Source organism: Myxocyprinus asiaticus, chromosome 19, assembly GCF_019703515.2.
Source record: "Myxocyprinus asiaticus isolate MX2 ecotype Aquarium Trade chromosome 19, UBuf_Myxa_2, whole genome shotgun sequence".
NCBI classification, from domain to species: domain Eukaryota; kingdom Metazoa; phylum Chordata; class Actinopteri; order Cypriniformes; family Catostomidae; genus Myxocyprinus; species Myxocyprinus asiaticus.
Window position 1 is genome coordinate 25,280,651 of NC_059362.1, and position 22,733 is coordinate 25,303,383.

Sequence of the window (22,733 nt, forward strand, 5' to 3'; positions counted from 1 at the left end):
GGGTTGTTTGCGTATAACGACTTCTGAGGATCAATATTTGTGTATACCCTCGGTATACCCACTTGTTTTCCATAATCTACAGTTGTGTTAGCTTCCCTTTGACTCTATCCCATGCTGTTTTGTGAAAGCTGAACTGGCGATTCTTTGTTGTAATTGGTGCATTATCACTTGGATTCTACCATTCCCCGCCCCTGACAATCGCTTTAATCAGCTGAAGGAATTCATGGCAGTCAGTGGAGAGACACTCTCACGCTGAAGCAATTTCAGGTCAAATTAATATAAAGAAATATATGTTGCCAACCATCCCGTATAATAAGAAACTGTCCCGTATTTAAGGGAAAAAATTGTGTTCCATATGAAATCCATATGGGATGCTGTTTGTCCCGTATGTTAGCGTCACACACCCAAACTGTTGAGAATATTTCACAAATCAAGAGAAATGGACCTGAAACAGACACGTTTTGCATGAATTGTGTGAGATACTCGTTTGAGACTTCTGATTTGGATTTGTTCATTAAACTCTTCTGCATAATGGATTCTAACCCAATCTCCAGTCTGAGTTCATTACAGAATACTTCACCAGATCTGAATCCAGCAGAAGTGTCACAGATTCAAGCAGCCTTTAACTACCAGAGTGAAGTCTTACAAGGATTCCAAACTCAACTCGCCAGTCTGCATGCCACTAACGAACATCTGACTCGGTAAGTAACAGAATCTGTAAGATTTGCCCTACCAGACAAAATTGATGGTTCAGCTGATAAATGCAAGGGGATTTTGCGCCAGTGTCAGATATATTTCTCCAATCAGCCTAAGGTTTTTCATCTGAAAAGGACTAAGTGTTAGTTTACTATGAATCTACTCACTGGAAAAGCACTGGATTGGGCATCGGCTGTCTGGGACACGGACAATCAGGTACAGACCTCATTTGATTATTTCTTGAAACAGATTAAAGAAGTGGTTGAATATCCTGTGGGGGGACAGGATTTGTCTGTACAACTGTAACACTTACGCCAGGGAAAACAATCAGCTGCTGAATACTCTGTTCAATTCCACACACTAGCCGCTCAAAGCAGATGGAATGATATTGCTTTGAAATCAGTCTTCCGTGAGAGGCTTAATAACAATTTATAAGCAGAACTGGCATGCAGAGATAAAACTACTACCCTATCTTAATATATCAACATGGCGGTCAAGATGGATGATTTAATTCGAAATAATTCCCGATCGAAAATGTCTCAAGCCTCTTCTCCACCGATCACATCAGTCAATCATTAAATTCCTGAATCATCAGAATCCATGCAAATAGGATGTACCAGGTTGTCATCAGAAGAACGCCACTGATGTCGGTGCAAAAGGCTGTGTTTCTACTGCAGACATTCAGGTCACCAATGTGCTGCATGCTCCAATAAAACCAAGACCTCCAGCAAAGAAATGAGTAAGGGAATTTCTCCATTTCCTTTTAGACAAAGCTTCAAACTACCACTAACAATAGATTTTAATGGAAGTCCTAACTATGTTTCATGATTCCGGGGCAGCTGTATTTGATCCATCATGAACTCATCACTGAATTCAGTATACCTACCTTACCATGCACACCATCCATCAACATAACAGCCGTTGACAATGAACCCATAGGAACAGGCATCACATAACAAACCATACCTCTGACTAAACGAACTGGTCTATTCCACACTGAAAGGATTTCATTATATGTAATATCCTCCCCAAAGAACCAATCATCCTGGGCCACCCATGGTTAACTGTACATAATCCCAACATATCCTGGGCACAAGGTGAACTCATCAAGTGGTCAAGTTATTGTCAGCAAAACTGCTTCCAGTCTGAAATCACTCTGCCATGTCTCTCCACCAGCATAAAAAGCCCCGATATTCAAGTTCAAACCAAGATTCCAGAAGAATATGCAGAATTGCTGAAGTTTTTAATAAAACCAAAGCAAACCAACTCCCCCTCACCGTCCTTGGGATTGCACCATCAAATTCCTGCCCAATGCAGCTCCTCCTAAAAGCAAGTTGTATCCACTATCACTTCCAGAGACTCAGGCTATGGAAAATTATTTCGAGGAGGCATTAACTTCAGGCTTCTTATGCCCTTCCATGTCCTCTGCTGCAACAGGATTCTTCTTTGTGGAAAAGAAGGATGGTGGCCTCAGACCCTGCATTGACTACCGCAGCATCAATTTAGTGACAGTCAAGTATAGATATCCACTGCCACTAATTCCTTCTGCCCTAGAACAACTGCGTGAGGCTCGAATTTTCACCAAATTAGACCTCCGAAGCATATACAACCTCACCCAAATCAGAGAAGGAGATGAATGGAAAACGGCCTTTCTCACCACAAGGGGCCACTATGAATATAAAGTCATGCCATATGACCTTGCCAACTCACCAGCTGTGTTCTAGTCCTTCATAAACGAAATTTTCTGTGACCTTCTAAACCATTGTGTCATCACCTACATAGACGACATCCTTATTTACTCACAAACCAGAGCACAACATATTCAACATGTGAAGATAGTACTAACTCGGCTACAAGAGAACCAACTGTATGTTAAAGCTGAGAAATGTGAGTTTCATACCACCAGTACTACGTCCCTAGGATACAATATCAGTCACCTAGGGGTGGAGATGGATATGTCAAAGATCAAGGCAGAAACAGAATGGCCATGTCCCACGACTATCAAAGAACTTCAAAGTTTCCTAGGCTTTGCAAACTTCTAAAGACCGTTCATTAGAAACTATAGTATCACCGCAGCCCCGTTGACTTCCCTCCTGAAAGGTAAACCCAAGAAGTTGCAATGGACTGTCTCTGTGCAAACCACAATCAAAATGCTCAAGACCAAGTTCACGACAGCCCTGATTCTCAAACACTCTGACCCTAACCTTCCATATAGAAGTTGATGCTTCCAACTGTGGAATAGGAGCTGTCCTCTCACAAAGACACAGCACACCAGGCAGAATGTATCCATGTGCTTTCTTTTCCAGGAAGCTGACCACTGAAGAGCGGAACTATGATGTGGTCAACAAGGAGCTTCTCTCCATCAAAGCGGCATTAGAAGAGTGGAGACACTGGCTGGAGGGGGCGGCTCACCCATTCCAGGTAATAACAGACCACAAGAATTTAGAATACATTAAGAGTGAAAACGTCTGAACCCAAGATAAGCACGATGGTCATTATTCTTCACAAGATTTCAATTCACAGTCATGTATCGACCCGGCAGCAAAAACAGCAAAGCAGACGCCGTCTCCAGGAGATATGACCCTTCACATGCCCCAGTCACCAAGACTCCATTCTACCACCATCAGTCATTATCACCCCCATCCAATGGGACATCATGGAAGAGATTCAGCGTGAACAACAAACAGATCCAACCCCAACAGCATGTCCTCCTACCAAACAATATGTACCACATACTCTCAGACAATGCATCACCCAGTGGGTCCATACGTCTCTCAGCACCGGACACCCAGGTATCCAATGAACTATACTGCAAATACGTAATTAATTCTGGTGGCCAAGTTTAACTCAAGATGTTACTAACTTTGTCAAGTCTTGCTCCATCTGTGCACAGTCAAAAAAACCCCCAGAGAACTCCCCACTGGACTACTTGAACCACTCCCCATTCCTCAGAGACCCTGGTCCATCTATCTGTGGATTTTGTTATGGATCTCCCTAGTTCTAATGGTTTCACTACTGTTTTGGTTATTATAGACAGTTTTTCAAAGTCATGTCGTCTGGTTCCCCTTAAAGGTCTCCCTACAGCCATGGAAACCGCTAATGCCTTGTTTCATCACATTTTTCAGAGTTTACAGAATACCAGAAGACATTGTGTCGGACCGGGGTCCCCAGTTTACGAGTATGGCAGGCATTCTGCATACAGCTAGACATTAACGTCAGTCTCACCTCAGACTGGACAGATGGAGAGACTCAATCAGGAGATCGGTTGCTATCTCAGATCGTACTGCAGCCGTGAACAGGAAAAATGGAATGATTTTCTTTCATGGGCCGAGTATGCCCAGAATTTCCTTCAACCATTCTTCCACAGGACTCATTCCCTTCTAATGTGTTCTGGGCTACCAACCACCCATGTTCCCTTGGTCAGGAGAAGTGAGATGGTGTGGGATAGTGCTCATGTCAGGCTCCAATGTGCCATACGGGCTCAAAGAATTCAAGCCGACCATAGGAGACGTCCCCACCCCAACTACCAGCCAGGCCAGAGGGTCTGGTTGTCTTCAAGGGATCTTCGACTGCAGCTACCCTGCAGGAAGCTCAGCCCCAGGTACATAGGTCCATTTCGTATCCTGAGACAAATTAATCCTGTGACTTACTGTACAAGTTGGAGCTTCCTGCTAACTACCATATCTCCTTCCTTTCATGCATCTTTGTTAAAACCTGTCCACCCTGCTTCTGACCCTGAAACCATGGAAATGGATCCTCCACCGCCTTTGGAGATTGATGGAGCTCCAGCATACCTGGTCAGAGAAATCCTAGACTCAAGAAGGAGAGGGGGCCAGATTCAATATTTGGTGGACTGAGGGATATGGACCTGAGGAGAGATCGTGGTTAGCTGCCAGAGACATCTTAGACCCCTCATTGACCCACGAGTTCCATCTAAAGCACCCCAATCACCCAGCATTTAGACCAAGGGGACACCCTAGGAGAAGAACACCGGGAGGTGTTCGTAGGGGGGGGATTCTGTAAGGCCACAACCAGAGACTCACTTATCCCACCACCAGAGGGAGCCCTCTCCCGAATATTGACTCTACTCCGTTCCTTCTACAGTTACTTCCTGTTTGTAGGTTTAAAAGCCATGTGCTTCCATACGCACATTGCGAAGTATTGCCAGTTAACCTGCCTTATTGTGCGTTTTACCAGTGTATTCTCATCTTGCCTCATGTTATGATCCTCTGCCTGTTTATTGGAATTACGTTCCTGGATTACCCTTTCTGTATTGTTTGCCTGATTGGATTGTTTGCCTGTTATCAACCTCTGACTGTTATACTGACCACGTTTGAGACTTCTGATTTGGATTTGTTCATTAAAATCTTCTGCATAATGGATTCTAACCCGATCTCCAGTCTGAGTTCAATAAACATGTCATGGCCAGTGGAAGACAAGCCTTATAATCCCACTGTCTAAACGCACTTTTTTAATGCGGAGTGTATTAACACATCGCGTTTCACTCAACGAATGCTGACCTCAGATTACACTAAAACGCGCTATTTTCCCAGCTTGTATAGCTAATGCGCATGCGCGTTAGCGAGTTGATTGACAAACGATGTCTGTATCTAAAAGGTGATTGGATCTTTTACCTGCAAGGCGGGACTTCCTTTCTACATCTATCTACATGACTGTTCGGTGCTAGAGCTTCTTGGTTGGGTGTTCCAATTTCTTCCATTCATTTAAATAAAAGTGACTCATCTCTGCTAAATAGTCTCTGGCCTTACACTCTATAGAACTACAATGCCCATCATGCACTACGTCTCCTCCCCGAAGTTTGCTCACTTTTACTCCTGATTTCTCGCAATACAGGGAAAGTAGATGTGTACAAAAGCAACATGTTACTTTATTTAAAAAGTAACTCTGATATTATGGTCTAAAATAAAAAAAAAAATAGTGCATTACTTTACTCGTTACTCGAAAAAAGTAATCTGATCATGGAACACACGTTACTTGTAACATGCATGTACATTTTTCCCACCATTGTAATTTTTAAACACCAGTAAAAGCACCTATTCATGACATGTCATTAGATTTTATTGCATATGTCAGAGTTCGTAATGGAAGAGAGAAAGACTCAGCTAAATGACGGTGAGAAAAACTGCAGCACTTTTAATACAAAAGAACAGTACAGTAGTACAGGTTTAGTTAAAACACTTAAAGGAATAGTTCACCCAAAAATTTAAATTATCTCCTCATTTACTCACCCTTATGCCATCCCAGATGTGTATGACTTTCATTCTTCAGCAGAACACATTTGAAGATTTTTAGAAGAATTTCTCAGCTCTTTTGGTCCATCCAGTGTAAGTGAATGAGTGCCAAAATTCTGATGCTCCAAAAATCAAAGTCAGCATAAAAGTAATCCATATTATCTTTTTTGCGTCAGTCCGTGCTGTTTTTCCAATGTAAACAAGCTCCTATTTAACCGTTTACCATCTAGTTTATTAACTTTTTTTTATTACAATTGTATGTATTACAATTATTCAAACAAAGGATAGAATAATAAGTGTAAGAATTTACACTTTGTACAAACATTTACACATAACAATACCATTTATTCACACTGTTTGTGTGCTTTTGGCCATCTCAACCCTACACTATAAGTACCACCTACATCAAAACATTTGAATGAATTCAATAGAGCTGTTAGACAAAGAGACAGAGTTAGCAAACCTGTCTCAGACAATCTAATGTTTGTCATTTTAATACACTCTAAATTGGTTGCAGAAACACATTTCTTGAGCTCACTTGACCTCAACTAAACAAATCAACAGACAGTCATGGTCAAGTGGGGAAAGTTTTTACATGAAAGCATTTTCATGTTTTTAGAAATGAGCTATTTTCATTTCTTTTCTAAAAACGAAAAAGGTAAATATTCTGTTAATCTCCACTATGACATGGGGAAATAAAAAAACAGTTATCCTCACATAAGCAGTTTCAGCACCTTGTAACAGAGAGTTGTAGGAAAGGTAAAATCACACATTAATGGCTATAGAGCTAAATTAATGACTCCTGTAATCAGATTCCCACCTAGACAACAAGGGACAGTTTAAGTCATTTTCTGACCCATTCAGAGCATCTTTCTTGTGACAGGGAAAGTTGTGGTGTTGCTGACCTTAATTTCATCTCCTCATCATGCTGCTATGATCTCTGTGGAGCACTTCACCGTGCTAAATGACGACTCTTCCTGCATAACTTATCTCCCTCCCTCCCACACGCACACACACACACCTCGAGAATACCAGTGATGGCCTAGCAGCACATTTCTACAACTCATGGCCTGCCATCAACATCAGTTAGAGTGAGTTCTACAGCTACTGGCTAATAATAAAAAGAAAAAGACTTGAATTGTTGAAAGATGTGGGAGGACAGTTGAATATGGTAACTCTCATTAGTGCAACATTATGCAAATAACCATTTAATTAAAACTACAGTAATCATTTGTGGATCCATCTGATTTATTATAGACCCCATGAAATCGACGAGTGCCGTTTTCTGTCTTGAATTGATGTATTTCCTGATTGAACAGGAAGTTTGAGTGGGACATATTGAAGGGCTTGTCCCCCTTTTTTAACAGCCAATAGGCTTTAATCAAGACACAGTCATGAACTTGCTACTTCCTGGTCAGTTGCAGTGGGAGGGATAGATTGCAAAAGTCTGGTTCCAGAAGTAAAAAATACCATAGATTTTTACATGGACAAATTGATTTTCAACGATAACTTAAACCTTAAGATAAACCTTTAAAAACATACCTAACGTGAGCTCAGAGGTTGTTCACCGATGGTACAGCATATGCTTCTGTTTAAGACATCAGTCTGCTTTATTTCAACTTCATGGTTTAAAAATTGTGTTTGATAGTAAAAGTCACGGTAAACAACTACATTACCCATGGTCCAGCAGAGAAAGCTTCACCATCAGAGAACCGCAGCCAACAAAGCCAGCGAAACATGCCTTGGAGCGACCGCCCACTCCCATGACACACTGTTAATGACATAATCGAGTTGGTGTCTCTTCACCCTTAAACTATTTATCTATTTGTACATATCAGAATATTTTGCAGTAAATTTAAAATATATTGTTTCTGTACTTATAATCAACAACCTAAAATCAATAGTTTTATATGTTCCCATCATTTTTAAGCAACGGCATCATTCGCAATGCTTCATGGGATTGTAGTCCGTGCTCTAATGAAAGATAGTATGTACACAGTCTTGTGCCTTTATCTTTTTGTCAGATTTTCAAATACTTTACAAAAGTTTGTGATGTTGTGATTTACTTCAGAGCTGGTTGGTTTGGTTCGTGGCTTACAACTCTTTTATGAAGGATTTTATGAAAAGTCTATGGGAAAATGAATGGGAAAAAACTTGCGGAACCCAGACGGATGTAAAAGTGGGCGAGCACTGTTGCGCTCTATTCCCTCTAGAGAGCATTTGATTGGAAAAAGATCTGTTTAATGCAGTGTAGTGTGTAGTCTCTCCTTTTAGACACTATAGCCCAGATTAGTTAAATCCGTAGGCCTATAACTAATACGCAAATTAAAGAGCAAAACCAAAGAAAGTTTTGCATTTCTACATGCTCTCCTCTATGTTTATATTTCAAAGGGGCTCCCTCTTCATTTTTAAATCACTGAGAGAACTCGACCTAATTTCTTGAGAGAATGTTTAAACATGAAAAAGGCAAGAGTTTCTTTGAAGTCTAGAATTAGATATATGAACTCTTGCCCCTCAGTTCTGTTTCTTATTTATTCATAATCTGACTCCATGCTTTTGAGGCATTCAGACGATTGATCCACAGCAAAACACTCAAGTTCCTTGCATACTCTTCATAAATGTTAGGACAAATGTATTCAAAGGCAGTTATGTTTAATATCAGTCTTCAGGATTAGATTTTTTTGCATTCCCTAAAATATTTAAAGTAAAAAAGTGCTGATTATTTTCTCAGTCTAGAACAATGTTGGATTTTACTTGAATCTGCTCTACTGAACCTTTCGATACTTCACAGGATGTTATGTGAATCAGTCACGCTCAATGGCCACTTTGCTGCCTAACCATAGTAGTAAAACTTTAAGAATTTGAAAGCCACCAATTGTGCTGTCTCTGTAGCCTCCTGTAGGAGAGTACCCACTATGAAAGCATGTATTCTCTCACTCAGCTCATACTTGGAGCTCCTCAGCGGAGACAGCTGGCAGGTGAAGCACTGTAATTAGCACCTGAAGGCTAATTCTTACCCAGAGTTTATTTTTCCATTAGGGCAGCAAGGTGGGCATGCTGGGTCACAGTGGCCATTCATTGGAAACAGTTTGATTTGATTTATGCAGGTCTACAATTAGGAACATGTCTGAACTCTAAACTCTCATGGCACATTATAAAAAGAAGACATCATTGCAAAGAGAAAACAAGGCTGCCTGTAAACAGTGTTTCAGAAAAAAACAAATTGTACAGCAAATTACTAAAGCTCTCATGTTTAATCACTGAGTTTGCACACATACATTTAACATACTGAAAATTACATTCCTAGTAACAACCATCTAGTGACAAAGGCAAAGAAACTACAAAATGCTAGAATGAAGGTGGTAAAGAGAAGAGAAGGGAAAATTGGGAGAAAATATGTGCTGGGACTGATGTTGACTCAATGTTAACAGCAATTACATAATAATCCCTAAATGAAGAAAGCTGGGAACACCTAGTAACAGCTTTGCTTATAGGTGTTAATGTTCTCCTGCTCTCCAGCTGTTGTGCTCTCACCTATTGTATTGGGTGTAGTATCCTGATGTGCCTGCAGAGGGAGACAGAAATTGATTATAGATTTAGATTTTTACATAGATTTGTTTTTAGTGGCAACAGTTTTTAACCTACATGAACTTAGTGTGTAATTTGTTTGATGTTACAGTACTTTCCCCTAACACAGCTTAATATGCAGAGACAACTGCAAGTAAGCCATTTGTAGGGTGATTTCCCCATCTCAAACAGCCTGACACAGTGGCATGAACCCTTTTCAAATTTCCAGGTTTGGAACACGGAAATAAACTATAATGGGGTAAAGTTCTATAGCAGCAAATGGGAGACCACAGCAAAAAAAAAAAAAAAAAAAAAAAAATGTATCATTCCTATTTGTTTCAACAGCAAAAGAAAAACTCCACTATTACTGTGCATTTCCACAACTATCCAAAAGAGAAAACATAGAGAGCTGTGGATGATGGCAGTAGGTTAATATAACAAAGTAATCTGTTACAAATGTATTATACACAAAATAATAATAATAATTAAAAAAAAATGAAAATATAAAAAAAGTTTTCTAGATTTACACTGCTAAATAAGGCCGAAACATCACAGTTTGTGAAAAGGGTCCAATGCCTCAAACAATGGCATAAGTTTGAGGCAGGACAATTTGTGTTTTCGACCAATGGCAGATGGGGGAGTGTTCGTGAAACCTGTTTGAAAACATTACAACATAAGTTATTTTTGCAATTCCATTTGGTGGTGCAAAATATTACACATTTTAGCTTACAAAAAATATATTGCTTTAAAGGTGCACTCAGTAATGTTTTGTTTATGTCATCTTGGGCTGACAGTGACACCTAGTGGCGTCTATGCAGCATAATTCAAACACAATAGTTTTCAGTTACAGATGCCACTGTCGAAATTTATTATTCACAGTCAGCCATGATTAGTTTAATATATGTGTGAAAGTGTCCAATAACAGAGTTGTTTCTGAGATTAAGTGAGTAGTATCTAGCTGGTCATGTGATCATTACATGGCTGCCCCAACGAGGGGACCCTCTCCATGTAGAATATAAACAGCTTTTATGAAGCTACTGATATGACTAGAGTCTTCGTCTCATGTGAGTGCTCATGATTTTATAAATATGATTCAATATTAATATTCATTTCTTTGGGTGTAAAACTTTTTTATCGAGGACATTTTTTTATAAGAGTGCACCATTAAAATAGAATAAAAACAGATCATATACAGGGATGCAGCATGACATACACACATTTAAAATGAACACTACCCACAAATTCTCCTTCCAGCACTTCAGTAAACTCAAGCTCCACTTAATATTAAAACATCTAAGATTTAAGAACTCTGATTGTAAGATTAAGTTTAAAAAAACTTGGGGTCCATGAAAGCTATTTGAATTACATCACCAGGTGTCTTTGTATACAGAACAGCACCACACACACAAGTTTAATTCTGTGTGAAATGGAAACCTATGGACTCCTACCCCATTAATTTAGACCTGGCTAATCTTTCTAGGTGGACACAGCAAGGGATAAAACCACGCAGCATAAGCTGTGCTATACTATATTCATTTACACACTCACTCTGAGCAGCCCAACCTAATCTGCCAGAAAGCCATTGTTTAGATTTCATTTCCCCCCTATGTGTGAGTGGCCCTAATAAAAGAACACACGGATGGAAAATGTAGCTTTTTTGACATTTTATTCCAAATGTAACTTTAGGATAACTGAAGTAAGAGTGTATTTCTTTTATTCCTGTTCATTTGCTCAGAGGCATTTGATGGGGTAGAAGAGCCCAAATTGTGTGGGCAAAAAAAAAGGTGGTAAAAGAAAATGTTTGAACATGGTGACATCCTAAAAGACAACAAAAATGTAAAAGTTCACACACAACTCAGGTTTCATATACAAAAGCTGTGTGACTTTTCCCACCAACTCTCTTCCGAGTCTCCTCTCGCAGAGAGAGTGTCCCCTGAAAGCTGCTCGTATTTTATCCACTCTGAGGTGATGGAGGGATATGCCTGGAGGAGAGAAATGAAAAGGATCCAAGTGAAAATTAAATGGCTCCGTCTGGCAGTCAGCTCTGCAGGGGCCTAGGGTTAATCAGAGGGGGTAAGAGAGAAAGAGAGAGAGAGAGAGAGAGAGAGAGAGAGAGAGAGAGAGACTAGGAGTAAGGAAGACAGTAATGCAGACAGACAGGAAAGCAGAAGGATGGAAACTAAGAGATCAGAGAGTGTGAGACATAGAGTCAAAAACAGACATCAGGATGGAAAGTCACAGGGACAGGAGTCATGTTAGAGAGGCTTGGCTGCCCTCAGAGAACTTTTCAACCCTCTGCAGCATGTCTGTCTGTGAGTCAGCAGTACATGTGGTGAGTGTGTGTGTGATGTGCATCAGTGAAAAAGCAGGGAAAGTTGGAAGAATGTACATGTGTGTGTGTGTGTGGAACTTTTTCAATCTCACCATGCCGATGCAAGTACATGAACTCATAAACTCCCGAAATAAACATGCATGTCCTGCAAAATATGAAATAGAAAAGGCTTTATCAATTCATTTGATTTTATTTAAAAATAAATCAAAGGGTTAAAGGGATAGTTCACCCAAATATGTAAATTCTGTCATCATTTTCTCACCCTCATGTGGTTACAAACCCATATACAGTACTTTTCTTTTTTTTTTTTTTTTTTTCAGAAAATGAAAGTAAACGTTAACTGAGGCTGTCAGTCCCTAACATTCTGCCAAACATCTTTTATATTTCACAGAAGAAAGGTAAATGGGTTTGGAAAGACACGTACATGTAAGACATGGAAATAGTACATGAAAATAAAATTTTCATTTTTGTGTGAACAACAGTAAACCTTCCTGAAATGCATTTTGAAATAAACCACTTAGTGTACCCTTCAAAAAATGGTTTGCTTCTTGAAATCTAATATTAGTATTTCATAGTGTAGTAGAAGTTATTTGGCCTGCAATTTGTTTTCTGAATGTGAAGATACCACATGCAGTTCTTCAATTAAGTGTGAAATAGAATATTTACTTTGCAATGCAGGTGTAGCTTGTTTTTGAGTGTTCCCTGAATACATTCTTTGATTTATATGTGCTCTTTCTTGTAGAGTGCTTAGAGCAATACAACTATAGAACAATGCAGTCATTCATTCTGAAATCCAATGTATTAAATAGCGTGCTGACTTGGCTTTATGTACACAGAAATGCTTTTGAAACTTTTGAAGCATGCAAAGCATTCAATCTAGTCTTCTTCAGTACTGCAAATATTAATGTTTTACTTCCATTTTTCAGCATTTTGAAAATATGTATTCCATGATGTGCTTATTTTACAAGGTTGGGTCAACTTAATGTATGTCAATGTGCTTATGACGGTGTGTCAATCTCAGCCTGGGCAGCCAGTGAAGGCTACATATCCTCAATGTGATATATATTGAAAGTTCGGCTGAGTAGTCAGAAGCAGTTTAACTCAGCATGGACCTCTGAAGTCAAGGGTATGCTGCATATTATATGTGACTGAAAGGACCCATTTGACGTAAAGTACTTACAGTGTCTATAAAATTGCTGTCTTCCTGTCTCATATAAGGGTAAATGGGTCAATCTCAATGAAGAAGCTCTCAAAACATTGCTGAAGGTCTCCCAGAACAGTAGAGATACTCTTTTTAAAGTACCTAATACTGCATCAAGGCTTCTTCGTTAGGTAATTAAGGAATGTTTTAATTATTTATTTATTTTATCATCTTTGAAACTTTAGTGGAAGAGTGTTCTACATCTTCAAAAGAAAAGCAATTTCACGCTTCAGTCCAAGATCTAAAACATTCCCTTATTGGAATTAAAACTATTACACACCAAGGCTTGAAAACTTTGTTAGCAAGTTAAAACCATTTAATTATCAGTCTGTTAATGAACCAACTTTACAAAATCTTCCTGCATAATAGCATCAATAACATCACTAGATGCCTTTCAAAACATAAATTGCCCTCAAAAACAACATTTCTCCTATTTTATTTACAATAATTACATACTATAGTTCTTGGCAGTATTAGTGTTCTCAGTTTTCAATATATTTTTATATAGTTTACTTCTGTGTAACTTCTTTTTGAAACCAGAAATTACACAATAAAAGAACTGAATTTAGATGTAATGTGCACCTTGCAGTTATTCACTGTCTTCTACTGTCCTCTTGTGTCTTTACATGAAACTACAAGGACATACATACAGTGTCTGCTTTGACAGGCTGTCCAATTGTTGATGATGTATTGCTTTTAACCTAACTGCAGTATTGTATTTCTGATGTCAATTCAAAACAACACATGTGCTTCAGGTGTTTCAATACATGGAGTTAAAAATCAGAATGATTAAACACACTCTCTCACACACACACTCTCTCTCACACACACACACACACACACACACACACACACACACACACACACAAAACAGTGCTAGTGTATCTTATCATCACTCTGAATAGGATTTGATGGATGACAGGATGGATGACTAAGCCGTAAACCCTATGACTGGAATTATCATTTTACAAGTGTGCTCTTAAACTACAATATGCATTTTCACCGCTAGATGGCAATCATTGTTCACAAATGCAAAACCGCAGAATTACATTAGAATAGAATAGAATAGAATAGAATAGAATTGTGATTTTATTGCCACATGAACAGGGCCAGAATCCATGGTTCAGGTACAGCTGTGCAACATGTGACTATATACATATTTTCTCATATTTTTTGCATAATTTACACTGGTAAATCAACAGTGGCCTCCAACCCCTTCAGAATGAAGTGTTTGTGGTGCATTGTACTTAAAGGAATATTCCGGGTTCAGTACAAGTTAAGCTCAATCAACAGCATTTGTGGCATAATACTGATTACCACAAAAATTTGTTTTGACATGCCCCTCATTTTCTTTAAATAAGCAAAAATCGGGGTTACGTTGAAGCACTTACAATGGAAGTGAATGGGGCCAATCCGTAAACGTTAAAACACTCACTATTTCAAATATAAGTATAGCCACAAGACGTAAACAATATGCTTGTTAAAATTCTTTTAGTGTGACTAAATCACTTACTAACCTTTTCTGTGTAAAGTTTTAGCCAATTTTACAGCTTCACTGCCATGATGATGTAATGTCAAAAAACCCTAAAACCACTGTAAAAATGACGATTTAAACAAATTGTCTGCTTAAATAACACATGAGTTTTAACAGAAGAATTAATGTAAGTACTTTTATAAAATTACAAGGTTCTGCCTTTAAACTTCCATTGTAAGTGCCTCACTGTAACCTCGATTTTTGCTTGACATTATTTTTTGTGGTAATCAACATGCCAAAAATAGTGTCGACTGAGTTTAACTTGTATTGAACCCGGAATATTTCTTTAATAATTCAGGAGATCCAGTACCTGTTCTTCTTCTGTAATTAAGTAATCAAGATGAGTATCTTTTAACCACTAGGTTTTAGAGTGTAGAGTTATCTGCTTTTGAACTTGACAGTGATGGCGGGAAATCACAAGATAGTCTACATTACACGGGCTTATAAATGTATTGTGACTACAGACACCGTTGATTATAATGGGAGAATAATCAACGCGTGTTGTTGCTTCAATTTTGTCGCGTCGCGTCGCGTCGCTCGCTTATGGGCACGGCGGTGTTCAGCTCTACATGTGTTTCCACATCAAAGGGGAATCGCACAAGTTTCAACAGTTCAGCGGTGGGAGGCTGCCAGCGCTTGAAAGGATAATTCCTCTCCAATGCACCAAAGCAAACAAACACTCTTGCCCTCGGAAGTTACATATTTCCATAAACTGCTGCTCTATTGATAAAAAGCGTCCTTGAATGCCGTTGGTTTGGTTTTCGGTTAAGTTCTTTGCTTCCCACGACATGTCTGAAAATAAGCTCCTTTGCGCTGTAGTTTTCTTAACTTCACTGGTTTGCTTAGCGCACTCACAGGGGACGAGATTTGTTCATTCAGCTGCTTTAGATGCGGATGGGAGATACAACATTAAGTGGGGATTTGACGAGTCAACGATAACGTTTGAAGCAGAAGTAGAAACGAGGGGATATATAGGATTTGGCTTGTCGCCGAACGGTGCGATGGCTTCGTCTGATATCGTGATAGGTGGTGTGCTCAACGGAAGTCCCTACCTGCTGGTAAGTGGAAACGCACCTTTAAGGTGTGGACCGCAGCTCTCATCAACAACTGAAGTATACAACAGTGATACAGATTTACAGCTCTTAAATGCAAGAAAATGACACGTGAAAATAGAATCTCATCTTTATAAATATTTAGCTTAAGTGATTACTGCAGTGTTTGTTCCGTTTTAGTAATGAAATGGAGCAAATTCAAAATCAATTAGGAGTTCGTTGTATTTTTATTATTATTATTATTATTATTATTATTATTATGCCAAGGGGAATCTTAAACATTCCATGTCCATATATATATGCGGCATGGAGTTTATTTAAGATTTATTATAAAATAATATAAGTCTAACAATCACAGAGTGTGAGCCACATGTGTCCTGAAATCTTCTGAACTGAAATCATCCACTGAAACCCACTGACCTGACTACAATTAGGAAGCTGTCGTGACCTGGATTTCTATCAGATAATCAGACAATGCTCACATAGCTCTTGGATAACAGACACTACTGCTGATGCCCTGTACTGAAGCCCTTTTAAAGGGATAGTTCAGCCAAAAATGAAAATCCTCTCATCATTTACTCACCTTCATGCCATCCCAGATGTGTGACTTTCTTTCTTCTGCAGAACACAAATATTTTTAGAAGAAAATCTGAGCTCTGTAGGTCCATACAAAGCAAGTGAATGGTGACCAAAACTTTGAAGCTCCATAAAGCACATAAAGGCAGCATAAAATAATCAACTGCTATGGTTTAATCCTTGTCTTCTGAAGCGATCCAATAATTTTTTAGGTGAGAATAGACCAAAATATAAATCCTTTTCACAATAAATCTTGACAAATGCAGTCAAGCACTAGGAAGTGTAATCGAGCCTGCAATCATGATCGGGCCTAGCGACTGCAATGGCAGTTAAAATACAGTAAAATAGTTGTTATATTTTGGTCTGTTCTCATCCAAAATCAATTAGATGGCTTCAGAAGACATAGATTAAACCACTGGAGTGTTATGGATTACTTTTATGCTGTCTTTATGTGCTTTTTTGAGCTTCAGTATTTTTGGAGCTTCAAAGAATTGTGAGGACCTACAGTGCTGAAATATTCTTCTAAAAATCTTTGTTTGTGTTCAGCAGAAGAAAGAAAGTCTTACACATTTGGGGTGGCATGAGTGTGAGTAAGACCCCGTTTACACCTGGTATTATTATGCGTCTCGGGTGATCCGATCACATATGGTCAGTTGAGACACATCACTGTTTACAGCTGGTCACTTAAATGCGTCTCCTGTGATCACTTGTGTTTGGATTTGGAGGGTCTCTGTTTCATGACGACATCTATCAATCACTATGTCATTGTGTTACTTCATTATATTAAATCACATCAAAGTCAGGAAAGACATGCAAAAAAAAAAAAATAACGGTGGGCTGTTTCTCACAGATGCAGTTGAAATTGAATCTAAGCCAAAATGCAACATGTCAAGCAGAATTATCCGTTATTTTAGTGGATTACCTGTTTTAAATCAGCTTCAGGTGTTCGTGCTTGTCATCTTCATGCTTGTCATCATGTTGATATCAGACAGAAGATCTGTGAAGCTCTCTTGATTGTATATGTATCCGCTTTTAAAATGTTTCCAATCGGACAGTTATTTCCTTTTTAAAGCCACTTGTAACCGGAAAAGTTTAAACTCTAGTTTTTGTGCCAGCGGTTGGTTGACAGGTGAGGGGTGGAGCTTCACTGCTGCGGGGAAAGCATACAGGACTAGATTAGCATTTACATATCAAATGTGATCTTATCACATGCGTTTCTGACCACATTTGTATGTGATTTTTGTGATCTGATCACAAAATGTTTTAGACCCAGTTTAGACCTGTATTTAGGACAGACCACATGTGATTGGATCACCCAAAATGCATCTTAATACCAGGTGTAAATGGAGTCTAAATGATGAGAGAATTTTCATTTTTGGGTGAACTATTCCTTTAAATACAAGCAGAGCAGTTCTTAAACCCACAGCTGCTGTCCATCTTCAAGCTCTAAACTGTATGATGTATACAAAAATCATAGATGTTTAGGATTCGTTTTTTAACAGTTACGCAATAACTGTTAATCAGCATTGTTTATGAAGGCTCTTTTATACATACATTGCTGTCTTTAGTGTTGTAAGCATGAATGAGTTATGGCTGCTGACTCAAAACGTCTTTAAACTAATTGTGTTTCAATGTATTGATTAAGAAAAAGAACAAGACACTTTCCAAGGCAGCTGACCGAACATTTTTTGTTCAAATGTTACATTTATGCATCATATATTGGCAGATACTCTTAACCAAAGTGACTTACAGTGCATTCACGGTTTACATGTTATCAGTTTGTGTATTCCATTAGAATGGAACACATGAGCTTGGCACTGCTATAGCACTATACTCTACTAGCTAAGCTACAGGAACATACAGTATACAGGGACCACATACAGAACCAAACAGGATTTTATGACTTGAAAGTAATACTCCATCAAAATTGGCTTCTTTTCTGATTCTAACTCATAAAACACATAAAAAAGGAAAATAAAACTACTGTCAACATTTACTCACCCTCTTGATTTTCCAAAAGCGTACATGTATGACATACTTTCTTCTGCAGAACACAAAATGAACTTCTCTTATATACTCTCACTGGACATTTTCATTGAATAATTTCTTACATTTCATGTTTGTTTCTCACCAAAACTGTATGATTTCAGAAGACTTAGAATATGAAGCATAAGTCACATACTTTTATGATACTTTTTCATCCTTTTTTTTTTAGTCAATCTTACTGCTATTGTATTAAAAGGGCTTGGGACATTCTTTTTTTTTTTTTTCTCCCCAATTTGTAATGCCCAATTCCCAATGCACTCTAGGTCCTCGTGGTGGCGTAGTGACTCACCTCAATCCGGGTGGCGGAAGACGAATAGCAGTTGCATCTGCACATCTTATCACGTGGCTTGTTGAGCGCATTACCACGGAGATGTAGCACGTGTGGAGGTTTCACGCTATTCTCCCGCCCCATCGAGAGCGAGAACCACATTATAGCGACCACGAGGAGGTTAGCCTCACTCAGCACACCCTGGATTCGAACTCACGGCTCCAGGGGTGGTAGTCAGTGTCAATACTCGCTGAGCTACCCAGGCCCCCCAGCCTGCGACATTCTTAAACATTCCTTTTGTGTTTAGCTGGGGCGTTGGAAGTGTTGGAAGAGATAAGAAGCTTTTGTGTGTCGTCCCCCTTGGTTGTTTCGCTGCCAGTCTGAAATGACCCCTGACAAAGATCAGGGGCTTGGCACAATAGATCAGGGGCTTAAAGGAATAGTTCACCCTAAAATTAAAATTATCTCATCACTTACTCACCCACCCTTATGCCATCCCAGATGTGTATGAATTCCTTTCTTCTGCTGAACACAAACAAAGATATTTAGAAGAATATCTCAGCTCTGTATGTCCATGCAATTGAAGTGAATGGTGGCCAGAACTTTGAAGGTCCAAAAAGCACATAAAGGCAGCATAAAAGTAATCCATTAGACTCCAGTGGTTAAATCTTTATCTTCAGAAGCGATATGATAAGTGTGGGTGAGAAACAGATCAATTTTTAAGTCCTTTTTTACTATAAATTCTCCTCCCTGCCCAGTAGGTGGCAATATGAATGAAGAATGTGAATCGCCAAAAGCAAAAGAAGAATGTGGAAGTGAAAGTGGACATTTATAGTAAAAAAGGACTTAAATGTTGAATTGTTTCTCATTCATACTTGTCATATTGCTTCTGAAGACATGGATTTAACTACTGGAGTCATATGGATAACTTTTATGCTGCTTTTATATGCTATTTTGAGCTTCAAAATTTTGGTACCCATTCACTTGCATTCTGAAGACTACAGAGCTAAAATATTCTCCTAAAAATCTTTGTTTATGTTCAGCAGAAGAAAGAAAGTCATACACATCTTGGATGGCATGAGGGTGAGTAAATGATGAGAGAATTTTCATTTTTGGGTGAACTAATCCTTTAGCCCCCGAAGCCGTATTCCTTTAAGTCAAACCTGAGATAGACTAACTGGGTTCCTCTTCACTCTGCTCAGGACTACTTTACAGACTCAAACAGAAAGGTACATAAAGACCCACAGCAGAGCTACCGGCTGCTGTATGGCAGAGAGAATGACACGCATACGGTCCTGGCTTTCAGCAGAAAACTCCAGACCTGTGATGACAATGACAAAGTCATTACGGTAGGCTTGACTACATGTTTTCAGTGCATTGGTACATCTGGCTACAAATTTCTTCTTTCAGTAGATTTCAGTAATTTTAATTTCAGCACATTGCCTCTTCCAGGAAAAAAACAACAGTATAATGTTTTATTGGGGAATTCAACAAGAAACTCAAATCTCTAAACGGTTGTATAATTATTATTTGTATAGCACTTGAGTGTGCACTTGTGTCTGTAATTGCCCACAATTTGTCACTGCCCAGGGCAGTACAGTAAGAGTGATCTGGGCGTTCCATGCAGAGGATGTGGGAGTGTTAGGACCAGTCTACCATGGCATGAACAGAGGCAGAAAGAGTTTACGTTTACTGAACCCTGGAAGCAGCTCCAGCATCCCAGCAGGAACAGCTTTCTTTGACCTTCAAAATGAAAAGGTGAGGAAAGTGCATTTGCCAGACTGTTGGAGCCTTTGATGAGCTAAGAGTGACAGAGAACAGATTAGCCTTAGGGAATGGTGTACCTGTTGTCTATTTTTACGTTTAAAATCAAAGTTTTTTATTGGGGTAAAAACTGGGTTTTTTTTACACTTGGTCACATAGCTGTCCGATCATGAAAAGACCAAGTGTAAATGCCTCCAAGATGGATTCATTTATGTGGCCAATTGTAAATGGAATGTGCTTATTCTATCGGACAGCAATCCGATCAGTAAAAAGTGACCAAGTGTAAATACCCCATAAGTGGTTACATATGAACCTTTTTAAAATACAAAACACTTTTGCATCCTGATTGCCTGTTTTAAATGAAAACAAGGACCCCTTTTTGCCTGTGGAATACTGCCAAAAAAACAGATTTTATGAGAGTGTTCATATTTACAACCCTCATTACAAATACTGAACATTGAATAGGACAAAACTCCAAACTCTCCAGTCATTTGCTATTTGCCACAAATAAATACTGCTGTTTGTTGCCATCTAAACTGTAAATAACTATTATTAACTGTTTTGTGACTGGTACAAATGTGATTTTATTTGCAAACATTTTTAAATATCGTAGGTTCATGTTCCTCATAAGGACACAACGTACTGGTGTCAGATCTTTAAATTCCCAGAGTTGAAGAGAAAACATCATGTAATCAGAGTGAGTAATACAATTGTTTAAATTATTACTTTATTTACTGTATGTTGTTAAATATCTAATTGTTACGCATGTCCACTCTTTCCAAAATTACAATCTGCTTTTGGTTTAGCTAGCATGATAAGCTAAAGAATTGGGAAAAAATAGCATATCAAATCAAATGTTGATTTCACACATGTTGGGGACAACGGGGGGAATGCGATCAAGAAATTTCACAAGCCAGATTCAGACTCACGTTACCCACATGAGCACCAAAACTCGGTCTATCATAGCACATGCACTGACCACTAGGCCACAGCTTTGCTCTTTTAAAAGGGGAAAGTGTGTCCACTTACATTCACCCATGTCATTGTTTAAACCAGAGATAATATAAAATTTTAAAGATACATGATTAAAGGGATGGTAAACTGAAAAATGAAAATTAAATCACCATTTACTTGCCTTTACGTTGTTCCTAACCCATGTTTTCCCATGGAACACAAAGGATGTGTTGGGCAAATTGTTAGAAACTGATAGCCTCAGTCACCATTCACCTTTATTGCATCTTTTTTCCATACAATTAAACTGAATGGTGACTAAGGCTAACATTCTGCCTTATATCTCCTATTGTTTTCTATTAAGGAAAGAAAGTCAAGGTGAGTAAATTATGACATAATTATTACTTTTTGGGTGTACTGTTCCTTTGAGAAAACACAAGAAGATTGCAAACACAAGCCATATTGCCCGTTAGTTAGTCCCTGCTGTGAATTACCTTCTACCATCTAAATTATTTTCTATCTGTATGGTTATGGACTTATATGTCGTATGTTTATTTTTCTGTTACTCGTGTCAGTTTCCATCTCTCTCTCTGTCTGTCTACAACACCCCCCCCCCCCCCCCCATCATTTTTATGCCTCACCTGCTTATTATTGTCTTTTGCAGCTGCTTTTTGTAGATCAGACATGTTTCTGAAATTATATATTCCCTAACCCAGATGAAAGAGTCTTCCCGTTACTACGCTTTTCAAGTTTTTTTTAATTATAGGCAGGATAGGTAATGTTAGAAGACTTTAATCATATATTTCACTAATTTTTCAGATATACTAACTTTTAATTTACTGATTGGCATGATACAAACTGGTCTAGTCCATGTTAAATTCAGCTATAGAGGCAGGCATTCATTCATCTGCATGAATTTATCACTATGGCTACAGCTCCACGTTTTTAGTGAATAACATACTATAAGCCCTGCACATGAGACAAGAGTGAGCAGTGCACACTATGAATGTACAGTAAGCCATTTAGTTAGCTGATAAGAATGTAGTGTGTTGAATATAAAGACTGTACAGTTAAGATGCTTTTACTTATATTACAAGAAGATAAAACGTGCAGACACATTCACCCTTTTAATCCTTCAAACTAGATAGAAGCATGTACCTTAATTTTGCCCTCAGTCAAGCCATATAAATTACTAAAATACTGGTAGAAGTATTACATATTTTATGAAAGAATATGTTTCTCATATCGCCATATATGTAAATGGCATTGTTATGCTAGATATTAGAAGTTAAAGAGATAGTTCACCAAAAAGGGAAAATTCAGTCATCATTTGCTCACCCTCATGTTGTTTCAAACTTTTTCTTCTGTGGAATGCAAAAGGAGATGTTAGGCAGAATGACAGCCTCAGTCAACGTTCCTTTTAATTGTTTAGAGAAAAAGGTGCAATGAAAGTACAAAACTACTGAGGCTAACATTCTGACTAACATTTCCATT

General features: G+C 38.6%; 1 protein-coding gene and 1 long non-coding RNA gene across 2 annotated transcripts in view; one reads left to right on the forward strand and one right to left on the reverse strand.

The window, feature by feature from the left end:
• Positions 1-9,444: 9,444 nt before the first annotated feature.
• On the reverse strand, positions 9,445-17,259 carry LOC127410330 (uncharacterized). The gene is made up of 3 exons (XR_007892111.1): positions 17,133-17,259; positions 11,940-11,992; positions 9,445-9,513 (listed from the first exon to the last, which is right to left on the reverse strand). It is a non-coding gene; the product is annotated as an uncharacterized LOC127410330 (long non-coding RNA).
• Positions 15,269-22,733, forward strand: part of moxd1 (monooxygenase, DBH-like 1) — a 29,210-nt gene continuing 21,745 nt past the window's right edge. Inside the window, exons 1-4 of the mRNA XM_051645531.1 lie at positions 15,269-15,640; positions 19,727-19,873; positions 20,115-20,282; positions 20,902-20,985. Coding sequence (XP_051501491.1) covers positions 15,326-15,640; positions 19,727-19,873; positions 20,115-20,282; positions 20,902-20,985 — 714 coding nt within the window. The 5' untranslated portion in view covers positions 15,269-15,325. The remainder of the gene's footprint in view (positions 15,641-19,726; positions 19,874-20,114; positions 20,283-20,901; positions 20,986-22,733) is intronic.